Raw genomic sequence first — 21,007 nt, 5'->3', positions numbered from 1 at the left:
TAACTGCAACCTCATGAGAGACCTGGAGTCAACGTAGCCACTCCCAGATTCCTGACCCCCAGAAATATGTGAGATAATATATTTTTGTTGTTTTAAGCTGGTACATTTGGGAGCAAGTAGTTATTCAGCCATAGATAACTAATAAGACTTCATGATAATTTGCTCCCTTCAAAAGGCAAACATATATATTAGTGGAAATGATGTATGAAGTTGCCACTTTTTGTCCCCTGATTTTGTTTAACAGTTCTCCCCATAAAAGACATCACATATCTGCTCTTCTTCATGTATTACTCAATCAGTTTTTGTGGAAGCCATAGAATTTGCTTAGGGTTAAAACTGAATGAAAAAGATGAGTAGACCTGAAACTATAAGACCCAACAAAGGGGGACTCAAAACCTGCCCCCAAAGAACCAAGAGATAAAAAATCAGCATGGCTGGAGAAGGAAAAAGTGGTTTCAAAGAGGAGGTAAAATATTTTCAGTATATTCTGCATAGAATAAAATTATTTTTCTAACCAAAAATTAAAAATTAAACTAATATCAATTGAGAAATACTGGATTGGGAACAAATGAGAGAGTGGACATTTTATGTGGCAAATTTTTCTATCCAGTTCACATACACATCTATAAATTTTAAGATCATGTTGTAACAGTTTGTGAACTATTTGTCCTTGATCTAGTCAACAAAGAATCCTTATAGAACAGAAGGAAAGTGTATCATCACAATCAGTAAACAATAAAGGCAACTTGTCACCTGGGAATAAACATATATTGAGCACCTACTGTGTGCCAGGCAAGGAACTCTGCATGGGGAAAGGTGATTTGCCTTAACCATCCCTACTTGGTAGCTGCAACCCAAGTACAGACTCTTCTCCCCAGGGTTGCCACATTTCCTATTCTTGCCCTTTGACACTCTTCCTCCACAAAATAGATACAAGCAGGGGTAAGGAATCTGGAAATAGAGCTAAATGGGAAGGGACAAATTCCTTTCACTGCCACAGACTTCATAATAAACACCAATTATGTAACATGAGTATAAACTAAAGATCATATTCATTTTGTCATTTAATCTAAAAACAACTTCATTTTCTCCAGCAATTTGTTTCTTTATCAAACTAAGACTGGTCCTTCCCCCTCCTTGATACTTGGTTTCTACTCCTTTGAAATGAGAGTAACAGTGTCCCCTCATGGGGTTGATCTGAAAACGAAATAGCATCATATGTGTGGGAGAGCCAAAACCTGTGAAAATTGAACTCTAGCATCTTAAAAGGGTGTGGATAAGGCAGGAGTCTCTTGAGGGAAACAGACAATGGTGTCGTTTGCCAAGAGCAAAGAGGACTTGGAAGAGACGACTGGAAATGTAGTTTGGATCCATGGAGGGGAAAGAATCGAATGCCAGCTCAGGACTCTACCAATAATGTCAGAAAATCCAGCCTGGATAATGTGCTTTTGGTTGGAGCAGGGGTAGGAATACTTTGGCATAAGAATGCCAAAAAGAATAATATTATTTCAAGTGATAACGGCATACAAATGTTATCTTTTGTCTCCTTCCACTTATTTCCTGATCTTATTTGTTGTGGTTAATATGCATCATGCCTTATTTTCTAGACTTTTAAGTCCTAAATTTCATCTCAAATAAAGCTGTACACTTACATAACATTTTTATTTTACTCACAGCTTTCTGACAACAGTATTATTCCAAGACCTTGGGAGATGGAGAGAGGTGACAGCTAGGTAAACAGTATGTCCTTCTGTTGATAGGCAGCGGCATGTCTCTGAGAATGTCTAAGTGATGAGATCACACCAACTTCAGGAATCCTCTTGGGGTTTAATGTGATTCCCAGGATCCCATGGAAGTGACACAACCCATGCTCAAGAAATATGACTTTTTTTCCATCTGAGACTATCCCCACTTCTTACCTTAACCCCAAACCTGTTCACTCCTAACTCAGGCCCCTGTAGGGTCCATGCTTCGTGGAAAATAAATGGTTCCACTTTCGGGTCAACAGTCACACCTCACATGAGGTTTAGCACGTGATCAATGCTTAGTAGATATTTTTTGAATGAATGAACAGTGGATGGATAGACAGATGGGAATTGGCCACACTGCTCTCTCACTGCCTCTTGCCTCCAGCTGTATTGGCATTCTCTCAGTCTTTTACTGCCTTGCTCTCTCTGAACACATAGCCTTAAGCTTTCTCCTCAACCTCCAGCTCCAATCTAATTAGTCTCTATTCTGTGACCTCTCAGCTCAATAAACACATTCTCAGAACAACATTCCTGACAACCTTGACTAGTCAAATCTCCCCATTTCACAGGCCCTCATAGCATCAAGGACCCCCTCTTCCCGGTAATTATCCTTACTGCAAGTGCACAGTTGTATAGATATTTGCATGCTATTTGGCTCCCCTACTAAGCTACGAGCTCCATGAAGACAGAGACCTTGTAGATGATTTTTGCTCACATCTGTTTCCTCAGCATCCAACATGCTTGGCAATAAGTCACAAAGTATTTTGTGAATGAATGAGTAGGCATTTTTAGGTGGTTTTTAAAAAATATTTTCCCCTGTCCAGCAGGTTAGACTGATATTACTACTAAAAGCACTGTCTTTGAGAATGCCTTCTGTCAAAGAGGAATAGATCCAGATACCAGATAAAAGCAGTAAAGACAGATTTCATTCCTTACCTTGCAATAAATAGGGGGATAGAGACTTCAGTATAGAACTGGGCTCGACTCCGAATACAATAAGGACAAGTGGGGGTTTATAGCCAAAGAACAGAGTGAGAGAATAAGAGGATAGAAAAACTACTGAGAGGAGACATGAAAGGGAGAGGGATTCTTGCTAAACTGACAACGAAATTCTTGCTAGAAGCAGGCCAAGATGATCAAATATCAAGGATGGGGGATGACTTTGCAGGATTCTTGCTCAAACTATGAGAGTCATGCTGAGGACATGACCATAGGATAGGGTCCCAGAACCAGGCCTAATTGTAAAGAAGACTTAGAAGAGCCTGGTTAAAGTTTGATCAAGGAGAGCGTCTTTGTCAATTCTTCAGGCAGTTGTATTTTTACCATTATGACCTACCTTTCCTGTTAGTCTCCCCACAAAACATATCATATCTCCACTATACTTATTACTCCATAAGCATTTTAAATATTTATTTCAGGGATAATTTATATTCATAAAGTTCACCTGTTTTGTCTATAATTCAATGGTTTTTAGTAAATTTACAGAGTCATACAAACCATCACCACAATCTAAGCTTAGGACATTCAATGAAATGTCTCTAAAAGACCTTTCATGCCCATTTGCAGTCACTTTCTCATCCCCACCTCATAGGCACTTTGAAGACCCTCATGTTTGCCTAAGGATAAAAAATACAGCCTAACTTGCAAGCAAAAATCAAAACTACCACATGTGAAATAATTTGAGAACCACCAAGTATGAACTGTATTTCATTATTTGCTCAAAAAGATTTAGGAGACAACAAATCAATATGAACTGAGGAATGAAAGAATATTTCAGGAAAGATGTAGAATATTTTAGGCTTTCTTGCAGAGAAAAAAAAATGCAAAAAAAGAGGAAAATAATATGAGTTGAGAAATACTAAAGCAGAAGATCCAAGATGTTTTCAGAACTTTTTAAAGTTCCAACGTGGTGCTGTGACAGCTGGCCAGTCAACAGTGGGAGCTTCTAGAACAGAAGAAAGAGGGTTAATCACAAGCCATAAAAGCTGAATCAACACTCAATTGAAAATAAGCATATTTTGAGCACCTACTGTGTCCCAGGCTGGCTTCCCTGGTGTCTCAGTTGGTAAAGAATCCACCTGCAATGCAGGAGATTAAGGAGACCCACGTTCAATCTGCGGATCAGGAAGATCCCCTGGAGGAGGAAATGGCAACTCATTCCAGTATTTTTGCCTGGGAAATCCCATGGACCAAGGAGCCTGGGGAGACTACAGTCCATGGGGCCACAAAGAGTCAGACGTGACTGAACCACCACCACCACCACCACCACCATCGTGTCCTAGGCAAGGGGCTCTGCATAGAGAAAGGTAGATCACCACCTGTTCTCTGGGCTGCCCTGGGGTGGGGGAATGCTGGGCATGAGAAGCACAACTCCCCAGAGGATCAGCCCAAGATGACCCATGGTGGGGGCCCCAAGGAGGCTCCAGGGCCATTCCTTCCCTGGCCTGTAGCCTGGTTTGGCCTTGGGCCTCCTACTTCTAGTGCCCAGCTGGACCAAAGGGAGCCAGTGGGGCTTAGGAGGGCAAGTGAGGTTCCCAGGTGATGAAATAAAAATTCATATTTTAAGTTAAGATCTTAAAATTCATATTTTAAGTTAAAATCTTTTCTTTTTCACTTGGCCTCCTCCCTGCCCTCCAGTATATATCTGCTTTACATATTAACCAGACCTTGCCAGTGGCAGAAATACCTGCCCGGTCATAAAGATCAATTTTTCTACTTCTGATGCCAGCCATGTAACTCCTTAGAAAATAGCATTCCTTTCTCAATCCTGTAAAGGGTCATGATGACCCACCACTCATCTTGTATGTGTAGTCATCTTTGCTGAATGTTATGTACAGTATACATGCTTATATATCATTTCCCTTAAAGATAGCACAGAACAGACTGGTCATAGGACCTGGAGAGATACTGGGCCATATCTAGGGCAAGTTCTTAAGTTAAATACTTACTTATTAATTTATTAATCTTACTAGCTATATTACTTGCATGCTATTTTACAAAATTATTGTTTCTTACATTACCAAATGTATGACTGAGCCTCCAATAAAAATAATGATGACTAGGCTACTTGAAAAAAATTGACTGAATATAGTTCTGTAAGATTAATGGTTGTAATAGTGTAACTCTAGATATGGGAAGAAACAACAAGAGGGAATCTTTTCCTGGACCATAACTGTCTAGTAAGACAGGTGGTCCAGAGACTTTTGACTATGTTAACAGGGCCTAATCTAGGAATAGCACATTGAATGACCTATCAATGAAATCCTGGTCTGACCTAGGAATGAGCATTCCTAGTTCTGTGGGACAAAATTAAATGCCTCCCAAACTTTGGTCAAAATGAAGACCAAAGGGGAAGGGAATCATAAAACAATATTGCCCACTATTCAGTTCTACAAGAATCAAGTTATTAGCCACTGCAGTCACTGACCTACGGTACACCCTGAAATGAATTCAGGACAAAGCTAAGGAAGAGGCACTTTGTTCGCTGGGAAAACTGGAAAAACTGGCCCTTAGGGAGTTATATATTTCCAAGAGAAATTTTATGAACCCGATTTCTTGCATCTTCCTATATTTAGAAAAGCACACATGCATGCGTGCATGCGTGCATGCATGCTCAGTCACTTCAGTAGTGTTCAACTCTGTGACCCCATGGACTGTAGCCTGCCAGGCTCCTCAGTCCGTGGGATTCTCCAGGCAAGAATACTGGGGTGGGTTGCCATTCCCTTCTCCAGGGGATCTTCTCAACCCAAGCTCGAACATGCGTCTCATATATTACAAGCAAATACCGCTGAACCAGCAGGGAAGCCCTTAGAAAAGCACAAAAACCATTAACTAAAGTATCTGTTCCTCAAAAATAGCAGTAACCTTATACCAAGACGTGTCTCTGATTTCAAATTCCCTTTGTAAAGTAAAAAATATCAGTAACTATCTGGCTCTACAAGGATTGAGCCATTTTGAGTTTATTTTTGTGTATGGTGTGAGAGAGTGTTCTAACTTCTTTGATTTACATGCAACTGTCCAGCTTTGCCAACACTACTTAACGAAGAGACTATCTTTTCTCCATTGCATATTCTTGCTTCCTTTGTTGAAAGTAATAATCAGGTCCTTAACTGTGCCTTTTTAAGTCTGTTGACAGTTATTGTCTTACTCTAATGCCTTTGCAAAAATGCTTCATCTTTAAGAAGACTCATGGAAAGGACTTTTTGACAAGTATGTTTCCAACAAATTTCAGATCATACCACCGAATTGGGTAAGAAATTAAATAATTCTAATGGAAACCCATTAGAATTTAATGGAAGCAAAGAAGAACTAAAGAGCCTCTTAATGAAAGTGAAAGAGGAGAGTGAAAAAGTTGGCTTAAAACCCAACGTTCAGAAAACTAAGATCATGGCATCTGGTCCCATCACTTCATGACAAATAGATGGGGAAACAATGGAAACAGTGAAAGACTTTATTTTGGGGGGGGCTCCAAAATCACTGCAGATGGTGACTGCAGCCATGAAATTAAAAGATGCTTGCTCCTTGGAAGGAAGGCTATGATCAACCTATACAGCATATTAAAATAGCAGAGACATTACTTTGTCAACAAAGGTCCATCTAGTCAAAGCTATGGTTTTTCCAGTAGTCATGTATGGATGTGAGAGTTGGACTATAAAGAAAGTCGAGCACCAAAGAATTGATGCTTTTGAACTGTGGTGTTGGAGAAGACTCTTGAGAGTCCCTTGGTCTTCAAGGAGATCCAACCAGTCCATCCTAAAGGAAATCAGTCCTGAATATTCATTGGAAGGGCTGATGCTGAAGCTGAAGCTCCAATACTTTGGCCACCTGATGCGAAGAACTGACTCACTAGAAAAGACCCTGATGCTGGGAAAGAATGAAGGCAGGAGGAGAAGGGGCTGACAGAGGATGAGATGGTTGGATGGCATCACTGACTCAATGGACATGAGTTTGAGTAAACTCTGGGAGTTGGTGGTGGACAGGAAGGCCTGGCATGCTGCAGTCCATGGGGTTGCAAAGAATTGGATATGACTGAGCGACTGAACTGACTGAATGGAAATCCTGATGGTTTCATAAAACTGTTAACAAAAGATCAAGAATTAGCTGCATATGACCGAGTGAACTGATAAATATGGTTATAACTGTATGGGATTTTTTGGTCTGAAATATTATTGGCTTCTAATCTGTGTTCTCCAGACATAAGGAAACCTTTCTCCTTAAGCTAATTATGAAAAAAAGTGAAAGCACTAGTCACTCAATCATGTCCGACTCTTTGCAACCCCATGGACTGTAGCCCACCAGGGTCCTCTGTCCATGGAATTTCCCAGACAAGAATACTGGAGTGGGTTGCCATTCCCTTCTCCAGAGGATCTTCCCAACCCAGGGATTGAACACAGGTCGCCTGCATTGCAGGTGGATTCTTTACCATCTGAGCCATCAGGGAAGCCCTATATTAATACCTTTGAAAGCAGAATTGATTCCCAGGTAGCAATAATGATAAAGAATCTGCCTGCCAATACAGAAGACACAAGAGACTCGGGTTTGATCCCTGGGTAGGGAAGATCCCACGGAGAAGGAAATGGCACCCACTCCAGTATTCTTGCCTGGGAAATTCCATGGACAGAGGAGCCTGGCATACTACAATCCACAGGATCGCAAAAAGTCAGACTTGACTGAGCACACATACACACAAAAGCAGAATTGAAAAATTTATCTTTTCTCTCTGAATGATCCCTCCATAAATTGGAAATTCTTAGGTTTCAAACAGCCTTAACAGGCTTATCAGGTCTAAGAAAGGCCACCTCCTGACAGATGAAAGAATCTCAAGATATCTTGGGGACCTCAAAAAGAGAGGAAGTCATCCAAATCTATAGATACTGCAGGTGATATCTGATCACAAGTCCTTGCCACGGCTTTCCTGGTCTTAAGAGGCCTTTTGAAATTTGAATCTAAGATTATGAAAAGTTCCAGCAAAGCCAGTTTTTTTTTAAAAACTCTGTATGCTCAATCACATGTGTAAATAATCAAGACAATTTATCAAAATCAGACTTATTTTACACACAAAATACTCTTAATTTAGCTATAGTTAGTAGAAATAAGGGTAATTTTAGATAGAAAAAAAATATGTTTCAATAATACAGCTTTGTAAACGTTCTTTGACATAAATCATACCAATGTTTTCTTAGGTTAGTCTCCCAAGGCAATAGAAAAAAATAAAATAAAATAAACAAATGGTACCTAATCAAACTTACAAGCTTTTGAACAGCAAAAAAGAACCATTAAAAATGGAAAGACAACCCTATGGAATGGGAGAAAATATTTGCAAATGATGCAACAGACAAGGACTTACAACTCGTACAGCTCAACAACAAAAACCAAACAACCCAATTGAAAACTGGGCAGAAGACCTTAATAGACATTTCTCCAAAGAAGACATAAAAATGGCCAATAGGCACATGAAAAGATGCTCAACATCACAAATTATCAGAGAAATGCAAATCAAAACTACAATGAGGTACTACCTCACACCAGTCAGAATCACCATCAATAAAAACTTTACAAATAACAGGGACTTCCCTCATGGTCCAGTGGTTAAGACTTCACCTTCCAAAGCAGGGAGTACAGGTTTGATCCCTGGTCAGGGACCTAAGATCCCATATGCCCGCCAAAAAAAAAAAAAAAAAACAAACAAAAAAAAACATAAGACAGAAACAATATTGTAACAAGTTCAATAGACTTTAAAAATGGTCCACATCAAAAAGTCTACAAATAACAAATGCTGGAGAGGATGTGGAGAAAAGGGAACCCTCCTACACTGTTAGTGGGAATATAAGTTGGTACACCCACTATGGAAAAAACAGTATGGCGGTTCCTCATAAAACTAAAAATAAAATTACCATATTACCCAGCAATCTCACTCCTAGGAATATACTCGGCCAAAACTATAATTCAAAAAGATACGTGCACCCCTGTGTTCACAGCAGCACTGTTCACAATAGCCAAAACATGGAAAAAAAACTATATGTCTATAGACAGATGAGTGGATAAATATCTATCTATCTACCTATATATATATATATATATATATAAAGGAATACTACTCAGCCATAAAAAAGAATGAAATACTGCCATTTGCAGCAACATGGATGCAACTAGAAATTGTCATACTAAGAGAAGTAAGTCAGAAAAAGAAAGACAAATACTATATGATATCACATATATGTAATCTAAAATATGACACAAATGAACTTATCCACAAAACAGAAATAGACATGGAGAACAGACTGATGATTGCCAAGAAAGGGGTGAGGGAGAAGGATGGACTGCAAGTTTGGGAGTTTGGGGTGGGTAGATGCGAATTATTACATTTTGAATGGATAAGCAACAAAGTCTTAATGTATAGCATAGGGAACTATATTGAATATTCTGTGATAAATCATAATGGAAAAGAATATTAAGAAAAGAATGTATATATGTGTATAACTGAGTCATTTTGCTGTACAGCAGAGATAGGTACAACATTGTAAATGGCTACACTTCAATTTTTTTTAATTTTAAAAATAATACACTCTTGTGGATATTAAGTTCTAGTGCTGAGGTTTGATTGTTGTTGTTGTTTTAGTCGCTAAGTCATGTCTCTTTTGTGACCGCATAGACTGTAGCCCACCAGGCTCCTCTGTCCATGGGATTTCCCAGGCAAGAATACTGGAGTGGGTTGCCATTTCCTTCTCCGGGGGAATCTTCCCAACCCAGGGATCAAATCCAAGTCTTCTGCACTGGCAGACGGATTGTTTACTACTGAGCCATTGGGGAGGCCCCTAAGGTTTGGCATTCACTGACTAAGACTCACTTCCTAGATGACTCCTGGTTGCAGTGTTATACTATTATAAAGTTTAATTAAATTACTAAAAGGACATCCTATAATAAGTTTCTTTCTGAGCTTATCATAGTAATCTATGTTGGAATAAAGATCAGATGCCTCATGACCTGCAACTAGGATATTATGCATACTGGAAAAGATACCATTTAAAGGACTGCCTCCAACCTAGAAGGAAGGACCCTTATCAAGTTCTCTTAACTAGCTCATACACAGCAAAACTGAATGGAATTGACTCTGGATTCATATTTCTCACTTAGAAAGTGCTCCTGCATTGGACTGGTCTGTACAGAAGACTGCTGATCTCAAAATCACCTTAAACCAATGCTCCAACATAGGAGGAACTACACCCACATCATGATGAGAAGAAGATGACATCAGAAGCAGAAAACTATCCCAAGGTACTAGACCTGACCTGTCTATTTACAGTGCTTTCTTAATTTCTTGGATGTTGCTGTTTTGTCGCTAAGTTGTGTCCAACTCTTTGGCCCCCATGGACTCTAGCACACCAGGCCTCCCTGTCCCTCACTATCTCCCGGAGTGTGCCCAAGTTCAATTTCTTGGAATCTTGCATAATAACTCAGTGTTTTTTCTAGCTGCTCCTCTATCGTTCCCCAGACTTCAGTCCCCTTTCCCCACAGCTAGCCCATGGAGTGGTGAGGAGAGGGTCAGGTAGGGGGAAGACAAAGAAAGAATTTGATAAGAATTCATTCTTCCCTCTCTTTGCCTGTTTTCCATAGATCCTCGATCCCACACTTACCTACATCCAATACTTCTGGGTTACCTTGATGGATTTCTCCTCTCCAAGGCTCTAATTGGATGGCCCTTAGGAAATTTATTCTAGAAGAAAGAAGTTATAGTTCTGTTTTGGCCAGTATTGATAATTAGTAGATGGGATTCCCTCACTTGGCCAATCAATCATACTTGCTCTGACCACGACCATAAATGACTTTTCTTTTAAAGTTACTCAAGCTCAGTCAGAGCAACTAGCTAAATTTCAATCAAAGAATATAACCTTCTTCAGTTATGGAATAGATTAATATGATTAACATCAGGCTATGATCATCTAAGTTTACAGCCCCCAATGTTAGGAACAAATGAATCATACTAAGGATAATCAGCCTAATGACACTACATAATTGAGCTGGGTGCCTTATGGGCAATGCCAAAATAATCACTACCTTGAAGACAGAGATTGGTATGGAACAGACCAGGTCAAATGACCTGGAGATATACTGGGCCACACTTAATCAAAGTTCTTACATAAGTATGTACTTTATAACCCTATTAATGTTACTAGCTAGGAATTCCCTGGTGGTCTAGGGGTTATGACTCCATGATTTCACTGCCGAGTTTGCAGTTTCAATCCCTGGTCAGGGAACTAAGATTCCACAAGCCACATGGTATGACCAAAAAATAATCAAGCAGAAAAACACAATGTTATTAGTTATATTACTTGCAGTCTGCCTATTTTACAAGACTATTGTTTTTTGCATTACCAAAGTATGACTGAACTTCCAATAAAAATAATGATGGCTAGGTAACTTGAAACATTTGACCAAATATAGTTCTATAAGATCGATGATTGTAATAGTGTAACTCTAGTGTAACTCTTGATATGAGACTAAGCAACAAGAGGGAACCATTTCCTGGACCACAACAGACTAGTACATTGTGTGGCTTATCAATGAAATCCTCGCCTGACCTGGGAATTAATATTCCTAATAGTGTGGAATCCTAAATGGTCAAAAAATGCCTCCCAAACTTTGGGCATATGATGACAATAATGGAGCTGCTGCTAAGTCACTTCAGTCGTGTCCAACTCTGTGCAACCCCATAGATGGCAGCCCACCAGGCTCCCCCGTCCCTGGGATTCTCCAGGCAAGAACACTGGCGTGGGTTGCCATTTCTTTCTCCAACGCATGCAAGTGAAAAGTGAAAGTGAAGTCTCTCAGTCGTGTCTGACTCTTAGTGACCCCATGGACCACAGCCTACCAGGCTCCTCTATCCATGGGATTTTCCAGGCAAGAGTACTGGAATGGGGTGCCATTGCCTTCTCCACAATAATGGAGCCAACTAAAGAGGGGCTTCCCTTGTGGCTCAGTTTGTAAAGATCCCCTGGAGAAAGAAATGGCTACCACTCCAGTATTCTTGCCTGGAGAATTCCGTGGACAGAGGAAGCTGGTGGGCTATAGTCCATGGGGTCTCAAAGAGTCGGACTTTACCGAGCGACTAATACTTTCACTTTCATGCCAACTAAAGAAAGTCATTCACCACCTGCTTCTACAAGGATTGAGTCATTAGCCACTGAAGTCATTAACCTTTGTTGTGCTGTGTTGTGCTGTGTCAATATGTATATATTGACCTCCCCCCTTACCTCTTGGGAGCAGTTCCTCAGAACTTTCTGAAAAGCCGTCTCCAGAGCTATAGTCCTCAATATCTCCAAATAAACCTGAAACTCACAGCTCTCGCTTTTCATTTCTCTGAAATCTTCCCCTTCACCTCTTTGGAGCAGTGCTCAAAGTTCTTTAAGAGCTGGTCTCCCAGGTTATAATCCTGAGGTTGGTTTAAAATGTCCATTTCTTTCTTAAATTGACTATGATTTAATTTTTTTCATCTACGGGGGGCCGGATTTAGCATGCCCTAGATGGTTACCAAAGTAGTTTTCGCCCCTCTCAGAGATGGGCAGGGAGACTCCCGAAGTCCTTTCCTCCTGGAAGCCACCAGCTGTCAGTCATCGCGCTAACCACGCCCCCTCACACAAGGCCCGCGCTTATCCCTGAATAGCTGTGGCCAGACCTCTTCCCTATCCCTCTTGGGAAAGGAAATACACTAGGGGGTTGGGTGGAGAGTGTCGAGGGTCTCTGGAAAGCGGACGGCGAGAGGGAACAATGAATTCTTTCCAAATTCTTTCTTTGTCTTCCAAATTCTTTCTACCTGACCCTCTCACCGTCACTCGGCGGGCTAAACCATCTGGAAAGCGTACTGCAGTCTGGGGAGCTATAGAGGAGCCGCTGGACTCAGCGCTTGTCAGCGCCACCCTCCTGACTCACATACCCTTACATCATCCCCTGGCCAGACGTCATTTCCTCTCCCTCCAGCATCCTGCTTCTTCCCTAAACACAAGGTTGATTCTTACTCTCCTAGAGACTCAGTTTTCTCATCTCTAAAGTGGGGGTGGCCTTGACGTAATGACTTGCGAGCTTGACAGACGAGCCCTGTGCAAAGGAGGGAGGGATGGAGAAAAAGGACTCTTGGAAAAAGCATTTCCACAGAAGCTCCAAGCGCAAACTAACACCCTCTTCTCCCAAACGACGTCTTGCACCACGCTAAGCTTGTGACCCCATGCACATGTGTGGGTTTTTTTTTTTTTTTTTTTTTTTTTTTTTTTTTTTTACATTCACAAGACCAAATTTTGGTCAATGTGGGAGTAGGTTGTGAAATGGCCCTTGTGACAATCCCACCCTGGTATCAGGCACAGCAAATGGAATTTCACTCCATCAGCAGCTGTTTTGCAACAGTCCTCGAGGCTCAGCTTGGAGAAATCCCCATTTTTGCTGACAGAATTTTCCCTGAAGGAAAAGACCTTGATTTGTAGATGAAACTTACGGTGCATTTGTGTATCAGTTCACAGGGTGGTTGGGGCGGGGTGGGCCGGGATCAGCCAAACCTATCCTGGGGTTTGGTGACATCTAGTGGCTAACTGGAGAATCTTCGCTTATACTAAGAGAATGTTCTGGAAAATTAACTGAGCAGCCTGGAAAGCAAAAACTCCTACTTGTGAACCCTCTGAAAAAAGCCTCCTGAAAGCCTTAGGAGGGCAAAGTAAATAACTGGCTCGGTATGACATGAGTTGAAATGGTACCTTGCCTTCTTGGCAACTGTGACAGAAATTAGAAGTCATTGAAGAATTTCAAATCACTGCCCACTGTATCCTCAGCATTTCAATAAAAAGTGTCCTTGAATAAAATGGAATCAGGTAATACCAATTTGGTAGTTGCTTCCGACTTTAGAGCATTTCTCTGGGCCTCAAGCTCTAAACAGACCAAGGATTTCCAGGCTAGGCAGGAAATCTACAAAATCATCTATCAAAGTTCAGGTGCAACTGGTATTGGCCTGAGGGCATCCAGGCCTGAAGGCCATTGAGAAGTGTAATTGTTAATGGCCACTATGATATGGATGGAAATGTAAGGTAACCTCAGATGTCACAGGTTTTCAAAGTCCTCACGGAGATGCAAAGTATTATAAACAGCCATATGCAATTTGTACTTTCATAGAAAGCTTAAGCTATTGATACGGGATAGTGGGGGAGGCAATCAAGAATCAGGGAGCAAGCAGCTTCTTAAGAGTTGCATTTTAGGGTTTAGAGGCCTGTAGCCATTAGAGAACTATGATGAAGCACAAAACACAGTCTTGAGACCAGCCACATCAGCAGATTCTCGAGCACCACCCCCGAACTACTGAATTTCAGAAACTCTTAAGAGTGGGCCCCAGTAACCAAAGTTTTTAACAAGCCCCATAAGATGATTCTGGCGCATACTAAAGTTTGAGAACCACTGATTTAAAACAAGCTTTAAATGCCCCCTTAAAAACCTTAAAGAGCTGATTCATTTCATTGTACAGCAGAAATCAACACAACTTGTAAAGCAATTATCCTCCAATTAAAAAAAAAAATACCCTAAAGAGTGTTTAAAGACTATTAATGAATTCATGGAGGACACCAAATTGTTTCTGTAACATAGGTCTACTTCTTCTTTTAAACATATAAAGGTGTCTCAGATCTTCTAAACTGACAGTTAAATGAAAGGAAGAGGATTATTTACTGGCCTTTACTTCTTTGGATTTTGGAGCATGCTGCCTTGAAAAAGTACAATGTCTCCAGAGTAGCTCAACAGTCCTGTGGATGTGATGAGGATAAACATAGAAACAAACACAAAGATGCTCCATCTCAATATTAGTCTAAGGAAGACAAAGTAAAATAATAATGAGATACAACTTTCAACTAACAAACTGGCCAAGATCAAGGAGAAAAATGTGCTTCACTGAGGATGCTATGCGGATCCTATGAGGATTCATTCATATGAGGATGCTAAATTTTTAAAAATACACTCCTAGTGGAAACACAAAGTACCATAATCTTTCTGGCAATATAAATCAGACGTCTCAAAAATGTGTGGGCCTTTGACTAAGTAATTCCACTTCTAGGAATTTATCTTAGAAATAAGTAATGATATGTGCAATGATGTATGTATAAAGATTTGAAGGTATATTTATAATAATTAAAAATTAAAACCAATTTAAATTTCACCAGCAGAGGACTGTATAAAAGAAATGGCTTGTAAGATAAAACATAATAAAAATGAAGCTGTATAAGATTTTTCCAGTTTTTAAAAGGAAGATTTATTTAACAAGTTTCACTTAGTACAATACATCTAATGGAAATCACAATACAAGGAAAAGATTTAAATCAAAGCCTCAGAATTTCATACAAACGACATGACCAAACTCCTAAGTATTGGTATTACATCTCAAAATTGTCCCAGAGCTTTTTAAAAAAAAAAGTGAAAGTGTACACTCACGTGCCTTACAGGATATTAAACCAAAAAGCTAGAATTAACAAACATGCCAAATGTTTTCACTTGAAATCGTAGACACAGCTCCTATATTTGAGTTTTACAGAAAAGCATGTTTCTCAACATGCATCCAAAGTTTTCAATGTATCATGGTATAAGAGCAACATTTAACATAAGTGAAATTGCTTTAACCTAAATACGCTTACTGCTTAAGTACACTCCTACAACATAACTAACTTGAAGAAAGCTGAAAGTTGTTTTAACAGTTATGGTCAATACTGAACTTTGTTATTACATCCTAGGTGAATGTTTCAGTGTTCAAAATTATTGAGCTTGAAGTTTTAAAACAATCCTGATTTCCACTTTACAGTAAGCATGAATTACAAGCCTGTAATGCAAAACTGTTAAACTTAATTTTTGTTTCTTAAAAAAAAGAGAGAAAAAGAAACAAAGAAAGAAAGAGGGAGGGAGGGTAGGAGAGAGGGAAGGAGAAACAAAGGAATGAAAGGAAAAAGAAAAGGAAGCTAGCTGACCAAGAGTGATCAGAATCAATGATAATTCCCATGTACCAATCATACTGGATATGCCTGACACCATTCCTGTTCTAGTTAACGCCCATAGATGCACAGCTGTTATTTCTGTTGTTGTTTGGTACTCCTCCTCTGCCTAAGCGAGGTTTGATTGATAGTCACTGGAGTTTTCCTGCAGAACTTGGTCATATCCACTCATACTACTCTGACCACCATATCCACCTCCGTAACCACCACTCAGCTGCTGACTGGCAGGACCTCCATAACTAGACTGGTTGGATATGCCCATGCCTCCCATCATTTGGCTACCATAAGCTCCACCACTTGCCCCGGCTGTAGAATTCAAAAAGAGTTCTACGTAGCTGTGATCATAGGCTCCCCCACTTGTGCCTGCGGTAGAATTCAAGAAGAGCTCCACGTATCTGTGTTGCATGTTAGCTTTGTCTTTTGCCATAGCTGCCACAGCATCTTCATGAGTAGCAAATTCAACATCTGCCTCACCAGTAACTCTGCCATCAGGTCCGATTTCAATGTGTACTCTCATGGGATTAAGAGGTGAGAAGAAATTGTAAATATCATTCTCAGTGGCTCTGTAAGGTAATCCCCTCATGTGTACACAGTGCCCTGTGGTGCTCTGAAAACTGGACCCACCATCTCCATATCTATGATCAGACATTCCTGAAAAACAGTAATTGAGGTCTCTTCCAAATCTATCAGATCCAAAGCCATATCCATCATTATAACCACCATAGTCGTCATAGCCTCCATACCCTCCACCATAGGCACCCCTCCTCATCCTTTCAAAACCAGCCCCTCTGCCAATGCTATTATACCCTCTGCCAGCCCCTGGCCTATCATAGGGACCTGGCCGCTGCATAGCCATGAGCTTTCGAGGGGGGTCATAATGGGTTCGGACTTCAGCTCTGCTACTCTTGAAGATTTCAATGTACCGGTGCCCTATTCTTTCCTTGTGTTTCTTTAAGGCCTTTTCAGCTATCTCCTGCGAAGCAAATTGCACAAAGGCCTCCCCTGTGCTCCGCCCCTGAAAGTCCACCGGCAGTGTCATCCCATTTGGCACAATTTCCAACCCTGAAAAGAACTGAACAATCTCTTCCTTGCTACAGCCAAATGGGAGTCCTCTAAGCCGGACGAAGCCATCATTGGCAGTATCAGGACTATTCGGACCTGTGTGCTTCAACACCCAATCCATTTCAACACTGTTGGACTTGAATACTTCAACATATCTGTGTCCCATGGTTTCTCTGTCCTTCTTCAGAGCCAATTTCACTTCATCTTCAGACTCAAGTTCGACAAATGCTTCACCACTTGGTCTGCCTTCTCTGGTGTAGATGAAACGAATACCTGATGTGCCGTTTTGGATTTTACAATCGGAGAAGAAGCGCATCACTTCATCAGCTGAGCAGGACCAGGGCAGGCCCCTGACCTTCACCACGAACCCCTCCCTGCCTTCTGTGCTCAGCATCATTGTGGCTGTTGAATTCTTGCTGGCAGGTTCAGTTCAATGTAATTTCGGTATAGCTGAAAAAAAATTAAGACTACTGTCATGGAAAAATGTTCATAATATGGTTAGAGAGAAAAAGCAAACTATTAATAGAAAACTCAATTACACTGATAGCTTTTTCTTAAGACATTTGTATAACAGAAAGACTTCACCAAATGTCTAACTCATTCATTCATTCAACAACTATTTATTTGATACCTATTTTATGTGCTGGATACCATTAATGGTGGCTATTTCTGGGTGGTAATATTATGGGAACTTTGTTTCTTTGGCCACTTCTGTATGTTCTAGGTTTTCCACATTCATCATATATAAACACAAAGTCAGGAAAGATATACAAAAGATGAAAAGATACACAAAATGAATGGCAACTAAATCAGTGAGACATCACCACATAAAAGACAGCTACATCTGATTATATAAAAATGGAAAACTTCATTACATCAAAAGTAAGATTTAACATAAAAAACAACAAATGAGAAGATAACTACAACAAATACATTACTATCTTTATTATATTGAAAAACTCATACAAATTTAAAAAATCAAGTAAATATTAAGGCCAAAGAGATAATGGAAAAAAGACATTATAGAGAATTCACATCTTCATTTTACATTGTTCAGTTGCCAGATCCAGTACTAGGTTCTGGCATATAAGGATCAATAAGCCCAGAAAGGACTCATGGTTCTACAGAGGCACTGTACTGAAGACAAAATGGGCAAATAAACATTTCTCTACTATCACATAACTATGGACAGGGTGAAAGGGTGTTAAAAAGCAGGGATTGACTGGTCAATTCTATCAGCATAGAATAGTTAAGTGAAAAGGACTAACCGGCTCAGGGATCCACAAATTCTAAAAATTATGATGGAGAATAAAATAGGAGGAGGCAAGGCAGGAGATAAGGCTGGCAAGGAAAAGATCCATCCAGGAGGTCTTATCAGACAGACAAAGGCTAGAGGCCTTTTAAGGGTTTTACTTGGGGCACTGAGGGGAGGAGAGAGAGGGGGAGGGAGCTAAGGGGAGAGAAGTGAGGGGGGGGGGAGGAGAAGAAGGAAAGTGAGGGGAGGAGAGTCAAGTAATCAGAACCTTTCAGAAGGATTACCATGGCAACAGTGTGACGCTCAAACAGAGGGGGTTGGGGTGACACTACCAAGAGCAGCTAGAGCTCTGTTAGAGATATGTTAAGGTATTTATCTAAGACAACAGCACTTTTAAAAGGAGGGGGGGGAGGCAAGATACTTTTTAAAAGGGGAGAGAGGCAAGATATGATCTATGCATTCAAAGCAGTGGACTCTAGGAGACTAGGTAACAGATTAAATGTATGGGCAATAGAGATGGAAAGATACAGAAGAGTCTGGGAAATGTTCAAACCTCATCAATCATCAGAAATACAAGTTAAAACTACAATTAATTGCCGTTTTTCATCCATCACCACAGTGAAAGTAAAACAGGAAGGATAAGTTGATACTGATATTCAGGGTTCCCAAACTAATACACTCCCAGAGCAGTGCAAGTTGATGCAGTATCTCTGGAAAGCAATTTGGAAATATGTCATGCCTTTTGATACAGTAAATCCACTTCTGGTTATATGCCCTAAGAAGATCTGAAATTCAGACAAAGGTTTATGGAGCTAAATATTCTTTGAAAGATATTTTACTAAGAAAGATGAAATATTACCCACTTTAAAAATTGGAAATCTAATAACATAAGAAATTACTTATGCTATAATCTTAAGTGACCCAAGATCATAACTGTTTTATAACCACAACTGTGAGAAAGATGTTCATATATCCTTCGACCATGCTAGAATTCCTTCCAGGAACCTGGTCAACAGAAATGCTCACAAATGTTCACTGTTGCATTGCTAGTGACGGCAGAAAATTAGAAACCCAATTACCCATTAATAGGGGAATGGCTGAGTGATACTTTATCCTTAAGACAGAAAGCCAGCAGCTGTTTTTTCTTAAAATCTGCCCTGACCCTGGAAGATTTCCAAACTAAATTAAATGAAGGAATAATGTATAGTATGAACCTACTTATTTTAAAATATAAGCAGGCACATCTATATGTATGTAAATGCAGAGAAGTTCTGGAAGCATGTAAGTTGTTTTTTGAGAAAAGGAGCACTGTAAGGTAGCAAGAATGTAGAGGAATTTCACTTTTTACCCTATATACTTCTAAATAGTTTAATTTTTAAAAATCATTGTAATTGGAATTTTTTTTTAAGTTAGGAAAGTACATGCATGGGGAATTTGTCACATGTTAATAGAGGCTACTCTGAGTGGTAAATTTATGGTTTTTTCAACTTTTTTCAGTTCTTTTGTGCATTCCTAATTTTCTATAGAGAGAAACTTTTCTTTCAGCAAAAAAAAAAAAAAAACAGAACAAATTAAAATGTTTACTTTTGTGATATTTGGTATAGCAAATTTGATTAAAATTTCTATTTTTGTATGTGCATGGTTTATCTGACATGGTCTGGGAACAGTGGACCTCTTGGAAAGAAAGTGCAAAGTGTACTAACGTCCCTAAAACTACACCAAAGATTCAAGTCAACATTCACTAACTCCCTAAGATGTGCCTGAACAATGCATGTGCAGTGCTACGTCTTCCTATAGACCATTTTCAGGTCTGAGTGACAGATTTACACACTGGTTTTTTGCTTGCCTTAACTCTTGGACAACCCATTCCATTTAATGTCTCTACAGCCCTCTAGGCCTTAACATCCCGTGTGGGGACACGGAGGTTCTGCTTCATCACTGTGTCTCCTGGGAAGGCCACGAGGACACTGTTGCCTGAAGTAGGAACCCGGATTCCATTTGTGAGTTAAGAATGTGTGCGTTTATGTGCGGGTTATATACAGACGTTTTACAGACCGAAATGCTGAGTAGTTATCTGCGAGTGATGAATTACGTGTATTTTTTTTTCAATTTATAGCATACCGTTATTTTTCCAAAATCCAAAAATTGAACATGTAGCTTGTTAAAAGCCGGAAAAATAAACGTTATTTAAATATTTAATTCAGTAAAAACATTCATTGGGCGCCGCGCTCAGGCACGCAGTATTTGCCTAGATGTGACTCTACAGATCAAATCCGCTTGGTGCCTCTCCCTACAGACAATCAGGCACTGGAGACTGGGTGCCTGAATGGGTGGACTAGCATTCAGACCACTGGACTGAATCTGTTTTTCCTAATCCGGGGACGTGGTTTTCCAATGTTTTTCAGCTTACGGTTTCTCTTAAGGGTCCTTTGAGACCCGCCCAGACAGACAGATATACAAAAACACAGACAGTCACGAGCGTCCACCATTTCCCCACCAGGCGCAGCAAAGGCGGCTTCCCGGCACTGAGATGGGGGAAGGGGGAGCGGGGGAGGGGAAAGCAGGGAACGAAAAAGGCGGAGGCGGCCCGCGGACCCCGCTTTGGTCTGCATCATCACCACCCCCGGGTCCCCGGTTTCCACCCACACACCAACCTCTAACGATACCGGATAATTTTCCTCTTTCTTCCCTCAAACGGCTTATAGCGAGACGGTAGACGACGACCAGAACTACTTCTGCTCACGTAAGCGATTGGTCACGTGAGGGTCTACGTCATGTGAGATCTCGGTCACGTGAGCACCGCTAGGCTCTAACCCCGGATCATTAAAGTACCGCACTTCCTTCTGGTATAAAAATAGGGCGGGTCGATATTCAGAAAGAGGGAGAGTGGTTGGTGGCGGCGCGTCGTCTGTGACTGGTCATTGGTCGGCCTCTGGGGA

General features: G+C 40.5%; 1 protein-coding gene across 2 annotated transcripts; it reads right to left on the bottom strand.

Annotated features, from left to right (window-relative positions):
- Positions 1 to 14,996: 14,996 nt before the first annotated feature.
- On the bottom strand, positions 14,997 to 20,867 carry HNRNPH2 (heterogeneous nuclear ribonucleoprotein H2). Of its 2 annotated transcripts, none has more exons than XM_061136861.1 (2): positions 20,735 to 20,867; positions 14,997 to 17,263 (listed from the first exon to the last, which is right to left on the bottom strand). In XM_061136861.1, exon 2 carries the CDS (start codon positions 17,208 to 17,210, stop codon positions 15,861 to 15,863), a length of 1,350 nt encoding a protein of 449 aa, XP_060992844.1. In that variant the 5' UTR covers positions 17,211 to 17,263; positions 20,735 to 20,867; the 3' UTR covers positions 14,997 to 15,860. The 2 variants fall into 2 exon arrangements, with proteins under 2 accessions (XP_060992844.1, XP_060992843.1); XM_061136860.1 differs by having other exon boundaries at positions 20,723 to 20,863.
- Between the last annotated feature and the right edge of the window lie 140 nt (positions 20,868 to 21,007).

Source organism: Dama dama, chromosome X (genome assembly GCF_033118175.1).
Source record: "Dama dama isolate Ldn47 chromosome X, ASM3311817v1, whole genome shotgun sequence".
Lineage (NCBI taxonomy): Eukaryota > Metazoa > Chordata > Mammalia > Artiodactyla > Cervidae > Dama > Dama dama.
Note: the sequence above shows the minus strand (reverse complement) of the source record. Positions and strands in the feature narration are given on the sequence as shown.

What these genes read in the sequence shown, in the direction of transcription:
- HNRNPH2 (XM_061136861.1), bottom strand. Translation starts at nt 17,210, where the DNA reads ATGATGCTGAGCACAGAAGGCAGGGAGGGGTTCGTGGTGAAGGTCAGG.